Source organism: Panthera tigris, chromosome C2 (genome assembly GCF_018350195.1).
Source record: "Panthera tigris isolate Pti1 chromosome C2, P.tigris_Pti1_mat1.1, whole genome shotgun sequence".
NCBI lineage: Eukaryota > Metazoa > Chordata > Mammalia > Carnivora > Felidae > Panthera > Panthera tigris.
In genome coordinates this window covers 150,707,548-150,722,775 of record NC_056668.1, presented here as the reverse complement: position 1 = coordinate 150,722,775, position 15,228 = coordinate 150,707,548, and the positions used below count along the sequence as shown (strand labels likewise).

Sequence of the window (15,228 nt, the reverse complement as noted above, 5' to 3'; positions counted from 1 at the left end):
CTCAATACCTGCTGGTAGAGGCGTTCCCAGGAATCCTGTGTCATGAGGCGGAACAGTGACAGGAAAGCCCAAGCAAAGGAGTCGAAGCTGGTGTAGTTAAAATCTGGGTTGTCAGATGTTTTAAGACAGAAATAACCTTCAGGGCAATGGCTGCAGCAAGAATAGAGAAGGTCATCAATTGCACAGCCCCTCTGTTTACTGGGGGCAAGGCAGCCCTGGGCTGTAGGAAGACCATAGGCGTTGAGGTCAAAGATTGGAACTCAAGACCTGGCCTCCCTCTGATTAGTCGGATGACCTTGATCTCCTTAAGGCTCAGTTTCTCTTGCATATTTAAATGGGGATGGTAATACTTTCACTTCAGAGTTTCATGCAGAGGGGTACGGCCAGGGAAGGCCAGCTGACTGCCTCGACATGATCCCATAAGGTGGCTAACTCCCTGCAAGTTCATACCAGGGGAGGGAGAGTCAGTACAATAATGCAGACTTAAGACCTGAGCGTCTGGCATCACCTGCCAACCTGTCCGTCAAAGGACTCACACTGGGGAGTCAAGCTCACTCCCCAATTATACGTAATAATGAAAACGATACTTTCCACTTACTGAGCACTTACTATGTGCCCCTCTCTCTCCTAAGTGCATTACAAATGCTATAATTTAATTACCTTAACAATCCTTTCTTACAGATGTGGAAGCTGAGGTTCAGAAAAAGGAAGTCAGCTGCCTGAAACCATACAGATGCCAGTATATTTATTTAAGAGGAGGAGTATATCTGTCAAGTAGCCTATGAAGACTGACTGATGAAGAAAGGCCAACTTGAAGATAACCACGTGAGTACTGAGGGGGGCAGTGATGGACTGACTCTTTACTCTCTCACGATAAGGGAGTAAGTTGATGTAAAGAAGTCTGTCTAAGCTCAAGGCATGTGACGTGCTCTCACCCGCCCCAGTGGGATGACTCTGCTGAGAAAACAGTAATTCCTTGTTTGGAGTTTGGGATTCTATGGCTCCAGCATGCCTCCACCAACACCAGTCTCAGGGGCTGTCCTTATCCCAGACATCCATGCAAACACATAATCCTGGGACCCATACAGTTGATTAGGGTCCCAGCAACTTGACTATGATTAATCCCAACTCTATCTTCAATCTCGGTTGGAGATTTGCGAGTTCCTGCACTCTATAGGCCCACGTTTAAAGACAGATAGTCTTTTGTTTTGCCCTCTGAGGAGCTAATCAACCTGTTACCTGTAGGTCTGCTTGTTAACTCCGAGGGTAGCCGTATGTCTACGTCTTCCATTAAACCCCACTACAGCTGTTACACATCAACAACGAATTGATCTGAGAATTAAGTGAGCCCACAGTACAAAGGTTCTCTCATGGTGCCTTCAGCATCGTAAGTATTGTATGTAAAATGAAGATGAAAATTCCTGGTATTTTTAACCTGCACTGACCAAAAGAATGGACTGGAAGAACATATTTGAAAGAATCCTGGAAATCATGAAGTGTTTCCTAGTACTTGGTCTCCATTTTGAGAACAGTGCCACTGGTCAGTGCGGGCCTTTGCTCGGGGCTCTGGCTTCTCTGTGGCCCAGCACAGGACATAGGTTCTGTCTTCACAGGATGCTGTTCAAGTCTCACTCCACCCATCATCCTGAACGGCCCTCTCTTGCCTTTCCAACCCTATCCACCCCTTTATCTCCTGGCCATGACCTGCCCAGCAGGATGTCTGGCCTTTTTTGGAGCTGCGTTGGGGGGCTACGGATGAACCCCATAACTTTACCACAGTAGGTTGGGCTACTCTGGAGCCATCGCCATGAGAGATGCCATTATCCAGACAAGAAAAGGAATTGAGGGGGCCTTCAGTTTAGATTTAAGCCAAAGGCAAATGATACCAGAACAACCCCATCCCTGAGCCAAAGAACCAAATGCCAAGTGCATTTGTGAAGAAAGAGGCCAAGGAGCTGATGTTGATCAAATTCTCCACCTCCATCCTTCAGCTCTGAGATTGTTTTTCTAGTGAGTAGATCAAGGCAAAGCTCTATATAGGTCTCCCTCAGCTCCACATGGGCAATATGGAGTTGTTAGCCCTTCAGGGAGTGGGGTCATTTGGGCTCAGGGCTTCGGATCCCCAGCTGTGGAGATGGGAAAGATGAGCCTTGCTGATCTGTGGCCTGAACTCTTTCTGCTCATGCCCGCCCCTGAGTGGTCAAAGCATCAGGCAAGCTTGAGGGGACCCCGAGCCCCTTGCTTTGTCTCACATTCTGTTCTGCCACCTGGAACGGCCTCCATCCAAACCATCTCTTGTTCAACCAAACTGGAGACACCCTGCCTGCCCTTCAATGCTCACCTCGACCACCACCTCCAGGAAATCTTCCCTGGCCTCCTGCCCTGCCTCCCGCCATCACCTCACTGTGTTTCCCCGGCCCATGGAGTCTCTAGCACAGTACTGCTTCTTCACAGGGTAGCATCCTTATGTATATGCATCAGAGCTCACAAACTGGCAGCTTGCAGGCTGAATTTGGCTTGCAGAAATATTTTGTTTGGCCCACAATATGTAGACATTTTTTGGAATTGGTAGCCAATGTTTGTAGTTGGGAGATTTCACATAAAAATCTAAATTCCTTATCTCTCTTTTAAAAGTGAGAAGAGCTGGAAGCAATGGACCAACATTTCCACGTGGCAACCCAAAGCCGGACTGGGTGGTGGCTGGCCCTTTTGGATGGGGCACAAACTGTCATCGCTCGGTTCCTACCCAGCCTGATCCTCTCATTTGTTGTCATGTATCTGGCCTCTGTAAGAATTTGAAATGGCTAAGTGTCATACACAGGTTTCTTCCTCTGTCATGTGTGGATAATGAAACCCATGTGATGGAGTTGTGATGATTAAACGTAAAACATTTGACACAAAACATATTTAATGAGTATTAGTTTCTTCCTGGGGTAGATTACCAAAATGGCCACGACGATTTCCCTGCCCGTATCTTTGCAATAGGATGCTGCAGCTCCTCTGATCAAGAGGTACAGTTTATCTCCCCAGCGCTTGGATTTGCACTGGTCAGTGACTTGCTTTGGCCAACAGAATGCAGTAGAAGTGACACTGTGCCTCTTCTAAACCTAGGTCCCAAGAAACCTTGCATACTTCCCCTCTTTCTCTTGGCACTCTGCCTCTGCCATGAGAATAAGACCATGCTGGGGTATAAGACCACATGGAACAGAGAAGCCACCCCAGCTGAGACCAGCTAGATTTGCTGGCCCCCTGCTAATCTGTCCATTGTTTGCGGATGTATGATTAAACTCAGTCAATGCCAAAACACCAGGCTGATCTCAGCTCAACATGCTGATGTGCAGAATCCTGAGCTGGTGTTTTAAGCCACAGAAATCTTGGGGCTATTTGTTACATGGCAAAAGCTAACTCATACACTCCCTCCCCCTGAGCCTGGGATGACAAAAGCCATGACTTATTCATTTCTACACCTTCCTTGGGATCTGAAGACCAGTCCCTATCTAGAAAATGATGATGATAAGGAGAAAGGACTGCTGGGCATTGGTGCTTTGTCATGGGTTGGGCACTCACCCTGCATCAGATCCATTGCCACACAGTAAGGGATCTGAAGTGCCTGGCTTATTGTAGTAGAAATCTGCAGAAGAAAGGAAGAAATGAAAGCCTTGCATATGCTTCTGAACCCTCTAGCTCAAGCCTTGTGTGGTAAAGGCAACACTTCTCAAATCTTCTGCCTGAGCAAGATGCATTCCCTTGGCTATGTGCTTTCAGTGGGCACACTGGGACATTCGGAAGGAGAAAAGTCCCATCTTGGAAGAGAAAAGCGGAGCAGTGACTTCAGTCTGAGCCTCCCCCAGCAGAATGACTTGTGCCCAGGTTCATAGCTCATTTCCTTGTAAATAGGACAGGGGCAACAGAAAATGGGGACCCCAAAGTAAAATACAGCTCAAGAGAACCATTTAAGCAGGAAAGAGGAGTCAAAAATATATTTCTATGTAGGTATGCAGGGGCTTCAGTCCCCCTTGCCAACCAGACCTTCATCCTCTTGGCAGAAGTTCCACTCGTGTTTTCCATAAGAGGAGTAATTGCCTGTCTCATTGAGAGCGGTACAATTCTTGACACATTTGTTCTTGAGGTTGCCCTTGAAGAGCTGCAGGCCCACCAAGGCAAAGACACTCAAGCAGAAGACAGTGAGGATGGTCACATCCGCCAGTTTCTTCACCGAGTGGATCAGGGCTCCCACAATGACCTTCAGCCCTGTGGGAAGATGATAGCAACAGTTCCACGTGGATGACGTACCACACACACAGAACACTGGCATGTCTGCATTTTAACCATCCTGTCCTTTCACCATGTATAAGTGTGAGGTACTTTACAGACCCTGGGGCAGTTCCAAGCCCGGCTCCTCATCTAAGCCTCGCAATAGCCCTGAGACAGAGGCAGAGATTATTGTCCCATTGTAAAGATGAGACAACTGAGACCCAAGTGATATATTTCTTATCATCATAAGGCTAATATAATACACTTCTGACAGTAGAAATTCAATTTTAAAAATAATTGTTGAATACCTGCTATGTTTCAGGCACTAAACTAGACATGACGCTTCTAATATGACTCTAATAATTTGACATCTGTTTTTCTATACTCACTTCAATTCTGGGAGGCAGCTTGAGGCTAGGGACACACGGACCTTTGTGTGTGTGTTGAGAGAGAGAGATGGCAGAGACAGAGAGAGAGAGAGGGAGAGAGGGAGAAACCTAATCAGAAGGAGCTGCCTCAGGGACAAGCACAGCTGGCAGTAAAGTTTAAGGAGGGAGGATTTGCGGCCATGGCAAATGAAATCAGCTTCTTTGAGAGAGTAGCTTCACAGGTAGCAGAAAGAACTCTGAGGAGGGACGAAGTCTGGGACTGATCCTTGTCTTGTCATTTTGGTTAACAAATAACCCATTGAGCACTACCTGTGTTGGCCCCTGGGGTAGGAGCTGAGCAGGGGCTAAGGCACTGGCATGTGGTGGGGTTGTCTGACAACGGAGGGGAAGTGCCATAGCATTATCGAGCAGGTGGGCACACACAGAGGCAACCCCTAACTGAAGCCTGGGGTGGGGATGGGATGGGATGGTGTGGAGTGTGGGGAAGTTGAGGGAGACTAGAGAGTCTCCTTGAGAAAGTCAAATCTTGGCAGAGCCCTGAGGAAGGAATATCAGTTGAGTGAAGACGGGAAGGGCTCTCTTGGTAGAGGAGCAGCATGGCCAAGAGCTGGGAGATGAGCAAAGGCAGGGAGCATTTATGGAACCACAGGTGGATTCTAGAACATGATGCAAGGTGGATATAGGAGAGAGGTGAGACAGGAGACGGAGTGTGGACAGGACAGGTCTTGTAAACAACACTCAGGGTTTTCCTGGCTAAGACTAGGTGAGAGAGACACTAAGTGGCAGCACTAAGTGAGGAAGCTTATCCAGCAGAAGTTGGCAAAGACTTTCCGATCCTTCCCTGCAGAGTCGGACAGAGAATGGTAGAAAGGACTTCACCCATAGTTTGAGCATTTCTGTTTTCCAGATAAGAGCATGGATTCTCAGGGGTGAGGGAAGGGAGATAATCCAACAGGCCACAAGGTGGAAGCTGTCTTAAGCTTTTCCTGGTCTCTGGACTCACTATCCTTTCTACCAACTCAGCGGACGATGAGGCACATCCCTGAGATACTGGTGACAACAGAGGTTTGAAGGCCAAATGAGACGAGCGTTGTGAACTACTTTTGTTTCTGAATTCTCTGTGATCAAGAATTGCCCAATCCTTTTCTCTCTGTGGGCCCAAAGACAGGCCTGTCACTCAAGCTTTCAGGTATATGGAAATGGCAAACACACCCACTAGAGCCTAGGACTGCCTGCTCCCTTCCTCCCTATTTCCAAGTTTACACCTTTGGTCTAGGATGTAAATGAGGACCTCCAACTGGAGGCTTGTCTGAAGCCCACAACAGGAACACAAAATGAGGACATGACCTTGTCATTTGTCGATGGTGAGTCCGTGAGGTACTGTGCACAGAGCATTGGCCTAGGAATCGGGACATCAGGTCTCCAGGTCACACTTTGCCTCTAAATAGTGATGAGGACTTGGGATTGTGTTTTCTACTCTCTGGGCCTCAGTTCCTTTGTCTTTTACAGGGGGACAACAGTTCATGCCCCGGCACTTTATAGGGCTCTTGCAAAAATCAAAGACGGACGTCAGGCTGTGGAAACCAGCATATGCTCTATGAATACATGTGGTGCTCAAAGCTGCTCACCCGGGATCACAGAAACTGTCTTTAAGGCTCTAAGAACTCTGAATGTCCGCAGGCCTGAGATCCCTCGGAGATCTATCGCTTCGCCAATGTATCTGTGGGACCAGAAGTCGGTCAGTATCTTCAAGGACAGGGTCCTGGGAATGCATGCAGCATAAATAAGGACAATTTGGGGGTAATGAGAGCCTCAGTGGGACCCGGAATAGACACAAAATCTAATGGCACGTCCACCTATAGACTGAAACACAGATTTAATTATTGCAATATCATTTAGAATGGCCCCTGTGAGAAGATGCATTATGATCTAGAACATTCTGGGTACTACATGCATGGATGAGTAGTCAAGCATGTGGGCTTGGCCAGCCGGTCTCCTCAGACACGCATCTTCTCCACCCACTCAGGCAAACATCTTCAGGCCAGGTAGGTGCAAGGCTGAACCGTGTCTACTCACTTTGATAGGCCATTTATCAGCTCAGAGTTGAGGACTCTGACTTCTCCCCGAAGGTATGGGACTAACCCTGGAAAGTGACTCCCAAAGCAACATTTAGTGGCAAGGAAACCCCAGGCCGTGAAGTTCCAAATGACGAAGCTGGACAGAGGTGAAGAAACATCCCCAGAGCACAAGCCACCCAGAAGCCCCATGCAAACATAAACATCAGCACGGAAAAATACTCACGCCAGGGTAATGACGCTAAAATCCAACCAGTTCCAAGGATCTCGCAGGTAAGCAAACTCATTTAGACAAAATCCTCTTGCCAGAATCTTTATCAAGGCTTCAAAGGTATAAATGACAGTGAAGACATACCTGGGAGGGGAGGTGGAAAGGAGTGTTAGCCATGCCATGGAGAGAGCTCAAAGGGGAGCTCCTGGAATGGCTCCAAAGGAAAACACGCAAAGATCATCAGGGAGGCTGGGAAAGGGAACTAGATAAGATAAGGAGGGGAGACACAGACTGGGGAACTCAGAGCAGTCACACAGATGGGTAGGGTGGGGACAGATTGAGGTGGCTGAGACGGTGGACAGCATCTTCAGCTCGGAAGGTGGGCAGAGGGCAACGGCAGGTGCAGAACCACCAGAAGGTCTAGAACAAGGATGCTCCTGTTCGCTGAGATGCCCAGAGGGAACCTGGAGGCCCCTTTCCCAACCTGCTGTTGACTGACATGTGGAACAGGGATAAGGTCCTGCTACATCCCTCCTCTCCAAACTTCTCTGCTTCCAGCTGTGTTTTCTTCTCCCACCGCACTTGGCCTGCAAATGTCTCGGGACTCAGGAATCCCAGTCCAAGAGCCACATGAGGCAGGAAACAGCTAGGTGTCACGGAAGAGAAAAGCATCTAAATCCATGAAAATTTTCTCTGGAGGACGGGTCTTGCCAGAGGAAGTCATATCCAACAGTCCTTTTAGTCTGCTGGGCACTTTGTGGGTTTGGAGGTGAAGACAGATCTGGAGCTGAGGTTGAGAGTAAGGTAGTGTTTCTCAAATGTTTAGAATCTCTCAGTTACCTGTGGAAGTAGTTTTCAATCTCTAGCAAGTATCTGAACCACCTGGACGGCTTGTTCAAACAGAATTCTGGGGTCCACCCTCAGAATATTCTAAATATAAGAATATTTAGTCAGTCAAGAGTAGGGCCTAAGAATGTGCATTTCTAACACATCTCCAGCTGATGTTAGTGCTGCTAGACTGAGAGAATTACCCCTCTAGGACCAAAGGGATTCAGATGCACATGTAATTTTGGGTACAGTAAGTTTTTTAAATTATAAAATCATATGGGGCGCCTGGGTGGCTTGGTCGGTTAAGCATCCGACTTCGGCTCAGGTCATGATCTCACGGTCCGTGAGTTCGAGCCCCGCGTCGGGCTCTGTGCTGACAGCTCAGAGCCTGGAGCCTGTTTCGGATTCTGTGTCTCCCTCTCTCTCTGCTCCTCCCCTGTTCATGCTCTGTCTCTCTCTGTCTCAAAAATAAATAAACGTTAAAAAAAATTAAAAAAAAAATAAATTATAAAATCATAAACACAAACGCCAGCGTTAAAAATGGAAAGATCCATTATGACAGATCGAACATATGTATTTACCTCTATCCTTGAAATCCTTCTTAAATGTTGGTGGAAGGATTTTTTTTTAAAGCATAAATCCACGAGGACAAAGATAATGGAGAACACAACAACAGCATTTTGGAAACTAGGGAGCATGTGGATGGGTAGTCACTGACAAAGCAGACCCAAGAAAGCTGAAACCTGAGCCGGGAAGTGGGGAGTTCCCAGAAGCAAGCCAGCCCACACTGCAGGACTGCTCAGGACTTAGAGATGCTAAATATCTCTGAAAGTGGGATTTGGGGAAAGGGTGTCAGGTGGGGCTGGATACTGTTTGAAAGGCTTTACAAGAAGCAGCCATTCAACGAGGAACTTCCTCTTCTGCTATGGAAATAGACTGGATGTTCATTCTTTCGAGAGTTGGACGAAAGAGACAGAGAGATTGCATGCTGAAACAGGAGTATAAAGGAAACTTTATATACTGAAAGGCACTCAGCCTGCTCATCCACCCACTCACTTCTGCTTTTAGTTAGTTTCTAGAAGCCTGTAGTCAGGTTAATAGCCCAAGAAGATGCTGTACTTTTTTTTTTTAATGTTTATTTATTTTTGAGACAGAGAGAGACAGAGCATGAACAGGGGAGGGGCAGAGAGAGAGGGAGACACAGAATCTGAAACAGGCTCCAGGCTCTGAGCTGTCAGCATAGAGCCCGACGCGGGGCTCAAACTCACGGACCATGAGATCATGACCTGAGCCGAAGTCGGACGCTTAACTGACCAAGCCACCCAGGCGCCCCAAGATGCTGTACTTTTAATGTGAACCGCTAGCCAATGAGCATCAGGAATTGGAAGGATGCTTCTAACACCACAGACTAAAGCAACCAAACAGGAAAGAAAGAAAAGCTAAAAAGACAACACAGGGAACAGAAGAAAAGTTGGGAAAAATTCTTATTAATATTTTTTAGAGAGTTAAGAAGATCCAGGATATGCAGAATAAGAACAGAAGGCTATAAAGACTATTCAAAGAACAAAACAGAACTTTGGGAAATAAAAATATGACAGTGAAAGTAAAACATTAATAGGAGAGCTGGAAATAAAGGTGAAAGAGATCTCATAGGAAGTGGGATAAAAAGAAATGATGAGAGGTGGTTAAAAAGCATGAAAATTAGAGGTGATCAGACCAGTAGGTACAATGTCTGACTAATAGATCTTGAATGAAATAGACCAAGAAAGAGACAAGAGAAAATTATCAAAGTAATAATTCAAGAAAATCTCTGCAAACTTAAGGATCTAAGTATTCTGTTAAAAATACCCACAAATGTCAAGAAAATGAATGAATGTCAACAAATTTCAGAACATTGTGCACAGACAGAAGACCCCTACTGCTTTTGAGGGAGTGAAAAATCGCAGGTCATATCCAAAGGATTAAGAATCAAAATATCATCAGATTTCTCAATGGCAACCTTAGAGGGTACAAGACAATGGAACAAATGCCTTCAAAATTTTGAGGAGAATAATTTCTCATATAGAATTTCTTCCCAAGCTCAACTGTTAGGATGAGGGTAAAATAAAGACAATTATGGATATGCAAAGTCTCCGAAAATGTGCTTTCCATCTAAGAAAGTTACCATAGGATGCTCCATCCAAACAAGAAAGCAACCAATAAAGAGGAAGATCTGGGAATGCAAGGGAGAGACAAACGGAATCCAAAAGAAAATGGAGAAGGAAAAATCTCCAGACAAGAGCTGCATATCATGTTCGAGAACACCTAGGCCGGACTGAGGCGGAAGCTAGAGGGCTCCAGGAGTGATTTCCCCAAGAAAAATGGGAACTGATGGATAACCTGACATGATCCAATAAATTGAGGCAAGGATTAAACCCCCGGAGAAGAGCTTGGGAGCATAGTGATAAATACATAGAACATGAAGCAATGAAATCCTTATTGACTCCAGAGAGAGCAAAAATGTTGTGCTAAAGGAAAATGTCATCAAAGGACACTGCACGATACAGCTGTCATGTCATTTGCTCAGCAATTCTGTTACATAACCGTGTCTGTAGTCAGTCGATGTACATCTTGTCTGATTACCTAACCCAAAATGATAATATAACTACAGCAGGGAGACAAGTGTGAGAGGAAAGGAGTGTGGGTACATGGACCTAATTCTTTTTTTTTTCCATAACAGAAAGCCGACAGATAACATCTAAAATGGAAGAATAAAAAATACAGTATGAGTGTATGACTAGAGATAGGGAAGTATCAGAATAAAGAGGTAAAAAATCTGAGAGGACTCGCCTCTGGAAATACGGGATTAGGGGCAAAGAGAAGAGCGTGAAATTGTACTTTTTGTTAGAATCTTTATAGAACTCTGTGACCTTTTAAATCACGAGCCTGTGTATCTTATATAAAAGTAACAATCACATTAAAAAGAGAATAGCAGTAATGCCTGTTCGTATCTGCGAGAGAGAAAGAGTGTTTGAAATTATTCACGAAGAAATCTATATCGGGCTGGCTGGCTGCTTGAGCTGTCAGCTTCCATATCTTGTGGGTTCCCCCCCCCCCGACTCTTTATGTTTTCTAAATTGGAAAATCTTAACTCAGAATTATAGGTTGTTGGGAAGCTTTGATGGATATTTCTGGCTTTTCAGATCAAATGCAGATCCAGAAATTATGGAGAGCATTCTGAAGACTATTTTCAGTGCTTCGCCAGAGAACGCCAGCCTAGGCTGAACACCACCCAGCGCTGGAGGGTTAAAGGTCGCAACCCGGGGGACAGGAGCGGATGGAGTCACGTCCTCTTTCTGGCGGCACTTGGCCCCGAAGGTATTTCTTCGTGTTCTGTTGCGGCATGTTGACGTGATTTTTTAAAATGCAAGAGATATTCCTGATGAAGGAAGAAAATCACTGGGTATTGAGAAAAAGTCAAGCTCTAAGCCCTGGAGCTGTTTGCCCCGCTTCCTCAGTTTTAAGATATCCTGATGCCTACTCATTAAAAAATCTCGAGGTTAGGTCCTAAAGGCGAAGATCCATACTATTCAAAATCCTGAATGTATTACTAAGACACATCGCGTGTATTTGGAGAAACGGTCATTTAAAAAGGTTTTACCCCTTATTTTATTTTTTTATGAATATAATTTACTGTCACATCGGCTCCCGTACAACACCCAGTGCTCACGCCAACAAGTGCCCTCCTCAATGCCCATCACCCATATTCCCTCTCCCCGCCCCCCCTCCACCCTCGGTTTGTTCTCTGTGATTGAGTCTCTTGTGGTTTGCCTCCCTCCCTCTCTGTTGGTAACTATTTTTTTTTTCCCCCTTCCCTTCCCCCATGGTCTGAAAACACTATAAGCCTTTTTGGTTTGCCAGCCAGAGCAATTCAGTGTGGGAAAACAGAACCTCACTTTGATTTCAGCCCTGGAGGCTGAGGAAACTCACACTGTGAGGCCACAGTTTGTATTCACAATTTCCGCTGTGTTGCTCAAAGGCAGTTCAGGGTCTGAAGGCATGCTCGTGGACCCCCACTGTTTTCCACCAGTAAAGGGTGTACTGCATTTGGAAGGAACGTCTTTCATTTGTACAGTGATGCCTTTCCTTGCTGACCGTGTGGCTGGAGCTTCTTCGGTACCAATTCAATGTATCTATTTTTTTTTTTTTCCAATGGTGGTGAAATATACATAAAATAAAAGCCATCACCATCTTAAGTATGCAATTCAGCGGCATTAAGTACATTCACAACATTGCGTGATCACTACCACTCTCGTCTCCAGAACTTATTATCCCAAACAGAAGGTCTGTACTCCAACCACTCCCCATCCCTCCCTCCCCTGCTCCCTGGCAACCTCAATTCTACTTTTTGTCTCCATAAATTTGCCTACTCTAGGTACCTCATCTAAGAGGAATTATACAAATCATACGATTCGTCCTTGTGTGTCTGGCTGATTTTACTCAGTGTGATGTTTTAAGGTTCATCCATGTTGTAGCATGTGAATGCTGCATGAATGAATCTCATTCATCTTTAATGCTGAATAATAGTCCATTGTCCATACAATGTGTATATCACATTTTGTTTATGCATTCATCCGTCGATGGACATTTGGGCGGTTTCCTACCTTTTGGCTCTCGTGAAGAATGCCGCTATGAACATTGGTGTATAAGCTAACATACCTTTCTAAAGTTTCCAAGCTGATCTTTAATTAATTAAGCCAGAAGTCTCTTCTTTTAAAATGAGCTTCATACGATGAATAAGACAAAAAGTCATTGAGCACTTCTCTCTCACATATATGGTGCGTGTCTACAGAAAACTGATATGCCCGTAGTGTTATTAAACTGTAAAGTAAAATGTCTGCTTAGTTATATGTACATAACAGTCATTGATTTTTTTTTTTAATTTCTTAAAAAAAATTTTTTTTAATATTTATTTTTAAGGGGGGGGGCAGTAGGAGCAGGGGAGCGGCAGAGAGAGAGGGAGACACAGAATTTGAAGCAGGCTCCAGGCTCTGAGCTGTCAGCACAGAGCCCGATGCGGGGCTCGAACCCACAAACCGCGAGATCATGACCCGAGCTGAAGTCGGACGCTCAACTGACTGAGCCACCCAGGCGCCCCTATAACAGTCATTGAGTTTAAATGGCAGTCACCTTATAAGAAATCCAGTGGTTCTGTTAAAGGAATTCTACCAATTTCTTCCTGCTTTCTTTCCAACTACAATATTTGTCATTGATTTAGAAGCGGGTTTCATGTCTTACCAGCAAGGGTATAGGAGGAATGGGCACACTATAGTTTTTGATTCTTTTCAACCTTTAACATCAAATTTGGCAATTTGTACTGGAAAGCCTGATTTTGTTTTTGTACTAAAAATAGTCAACTGGTTTAGAAGTGAGGTCAATAAGCTTTGTTGGAAAATACTATGGCAGTTTGGGTAGCTGATTATTATTATTTGATGAAAATGTTATTAGCAGATAATAAACTGGGTACTAGGACAACAGGTTCACTGATCCAATAACATTCAATGATCATCTTTCATTGTCATGCTATTTTCTCATTTATTTTTTATCTGCTTTTGTGAAATTATCCACATCCATCGTCCACTTGTCTCATGACCTGCAGATTCCAGCTTTGTATTTATGACAGTCCATTCATTATTTACATTTGTGACCTTATTTCATATTGTGAGGTTTACTTTTTCTATTTTCATCGCTATTGTTGTATTTCTGCAAGCCACTTTTGAAATGATTCCATTTTTTGAACTGTGATATCAGGCAATGCAAGCCTAACAAATGTAAACAGTAACTGTCAGATGACAATCAAACACATTAGGTAGAATAAGCTACCCATGATCAAGTCCATGTTAACCAGTAGGAACTCTCAGTCCTTGAAACACACACACTGTTTTTAAGAACATGAAAAGACAGAAATTCTATGAAAATTATGGTCAGTCTTACATTCCAGGCTTTTAAATTATCTGTGCTTTTCCTTCTCAATCTGTCAAATGGTTTAGAGGCTAATGATTTAGAGACTTGTGACCAACAGAGATCCCTGGATAACTTACTGAGAGACATTGTAGGGGAGGGAGAGACCTGAATTACTGTGCAAAACAGAGTGAGAGGAATCTGGAGTTCCAGGGAACAATACCGAAGGAAGACAGTGAGGCAGAGACATGGAAAAGCAACCCAAAGGGATAATTTATGAGAGAATATTATAAATCAGCCTCATTTACCAAGATAGATCAAGTGAAATGCTGGCAAGTTGAATCCAGCAATGATCAAGCTGGAGCCATTAAAACTAGATTGGCAAATTTATTAATGTAACCTTCTATATTAACAGAAGAAAGAGCTAATGATAATCTTAATAAAATAGAAATTTTGATAAAAACCAACACCCACTCATAATGAAACTCTTTTTTTACATCCTTCACACACTTTCAATTTTTTGAAATTTAAATCAAAGTTAGTTAACATATAGTATAATAATAATTTCAGGAATAAAACTTAGTGATTCACCTCTTACAAGTAACACCCAGTGCTCATCCCAACAACTGCCCACCTTAATGCCCTCACCCCTTTAGCCCATCCCCCCACCCCAACCCCTCTAGCAACCCTCAGTTTGTTCTCTGTATTTAAGAGACTCTTATGGTTTGTCTCCCTCTCTGTTTTTATACTAGTTTTGCTTCCCTTCCCCTTTGTTCATCTGTTTTGTTTCTTAAATTTCACAAATGAGTGAAATCATATGATATTTGTCTTTCCCTGACTGATTAATATTCCATTGTGTATGTATATACCCCATCTTCTTCATCTGTTCATCAGTCAAAGGACATTTGAGGCCTTTCCATACATTGGCTATTGTTGATAGTGCTGCTATAAACATTGGGGTGCATGTGTCCCTTTGAATCAGCACTCTTGTACCCTTTGGATAAATACCTAGTGCAATTCCTGGGTGGTAGGGTAGTTCTATTTTTAATTTTTTGAGGAACCTCCATACTGTGAAACTCTTTTTTAAAAAATATATTTATTTATTTTGAGAGAGAGAGAGCAAGAGCAAAAGAGGGACAGAGAGAGGGGGAGAGAGAGAATCCCAAGCAGACTCTGTTCTCACACCACAATCCCACATGGGGCTCAATCCCAAGAACCATGAGATCATGACCCGAGCTGAAACCAAGAGTTGGACGCTTAACTGACTGAGCCACCCAGGTGCCCCATAATGAAACTCTTAACAAACCAGAAGTGGAACAAAATTTCCATAACTTGATAAAGGCTAATTATAAAAATCCCATAATCATCATGATAATAGTGAAAATTAGAAGCATACTTTTAAAAATCAAGAGCAAAGGAAATAACACTCATTACTGTAGATTCAATCCAGTATTGTGCTGAAGGTCTGGTCAGTTCAGTAAGACAGGAAAAACAAACAAGTGGTATAAGACTCACAAAGAAAGAAACAAGT

The 15,228-nt window shown here is 44.1% G+C and overlaps 1 protein-coding gene across 3 annotated transcripts in view; it reads right to left on the bottom strand.

Annotated features, from left to right (window-relative positions):
- Positions 1-15,228, bottom strand: part of SCN10A (sodium voltage-gated channel alpha subunit 10) — a 93,512-nt gene that overhangs the window by 61,614 nt on the left and 16,670 nt on the right. For all 3 annotated transcript variants that reach the window (XM_007081019.2, XM_042956682.1, XM_042956683.1), the window contains exons 4-8: positions 6,945-7,073; positions 6,272-6,363; positions 4,060-4,251; positions 3,568-3,634; positions 9-150 (exon numbers count right to left, since the gene is read on the bottom strand). In XM_007081019.2, coding sequence (XP_007081081.2) covers positions 9-150; positions 3,568-3,634; positions 4,060-4,251; positions 6,272-6,363; positions 6,945-7,073 — 622 coding nt within the window. The remainder of the gene's footprint in view (positions 1-8; positions 151-3,567; positions 3,635-4,059; positions 4,252-6,271; positions 6,364-6,944; positions 7,074-15,228) is intronic.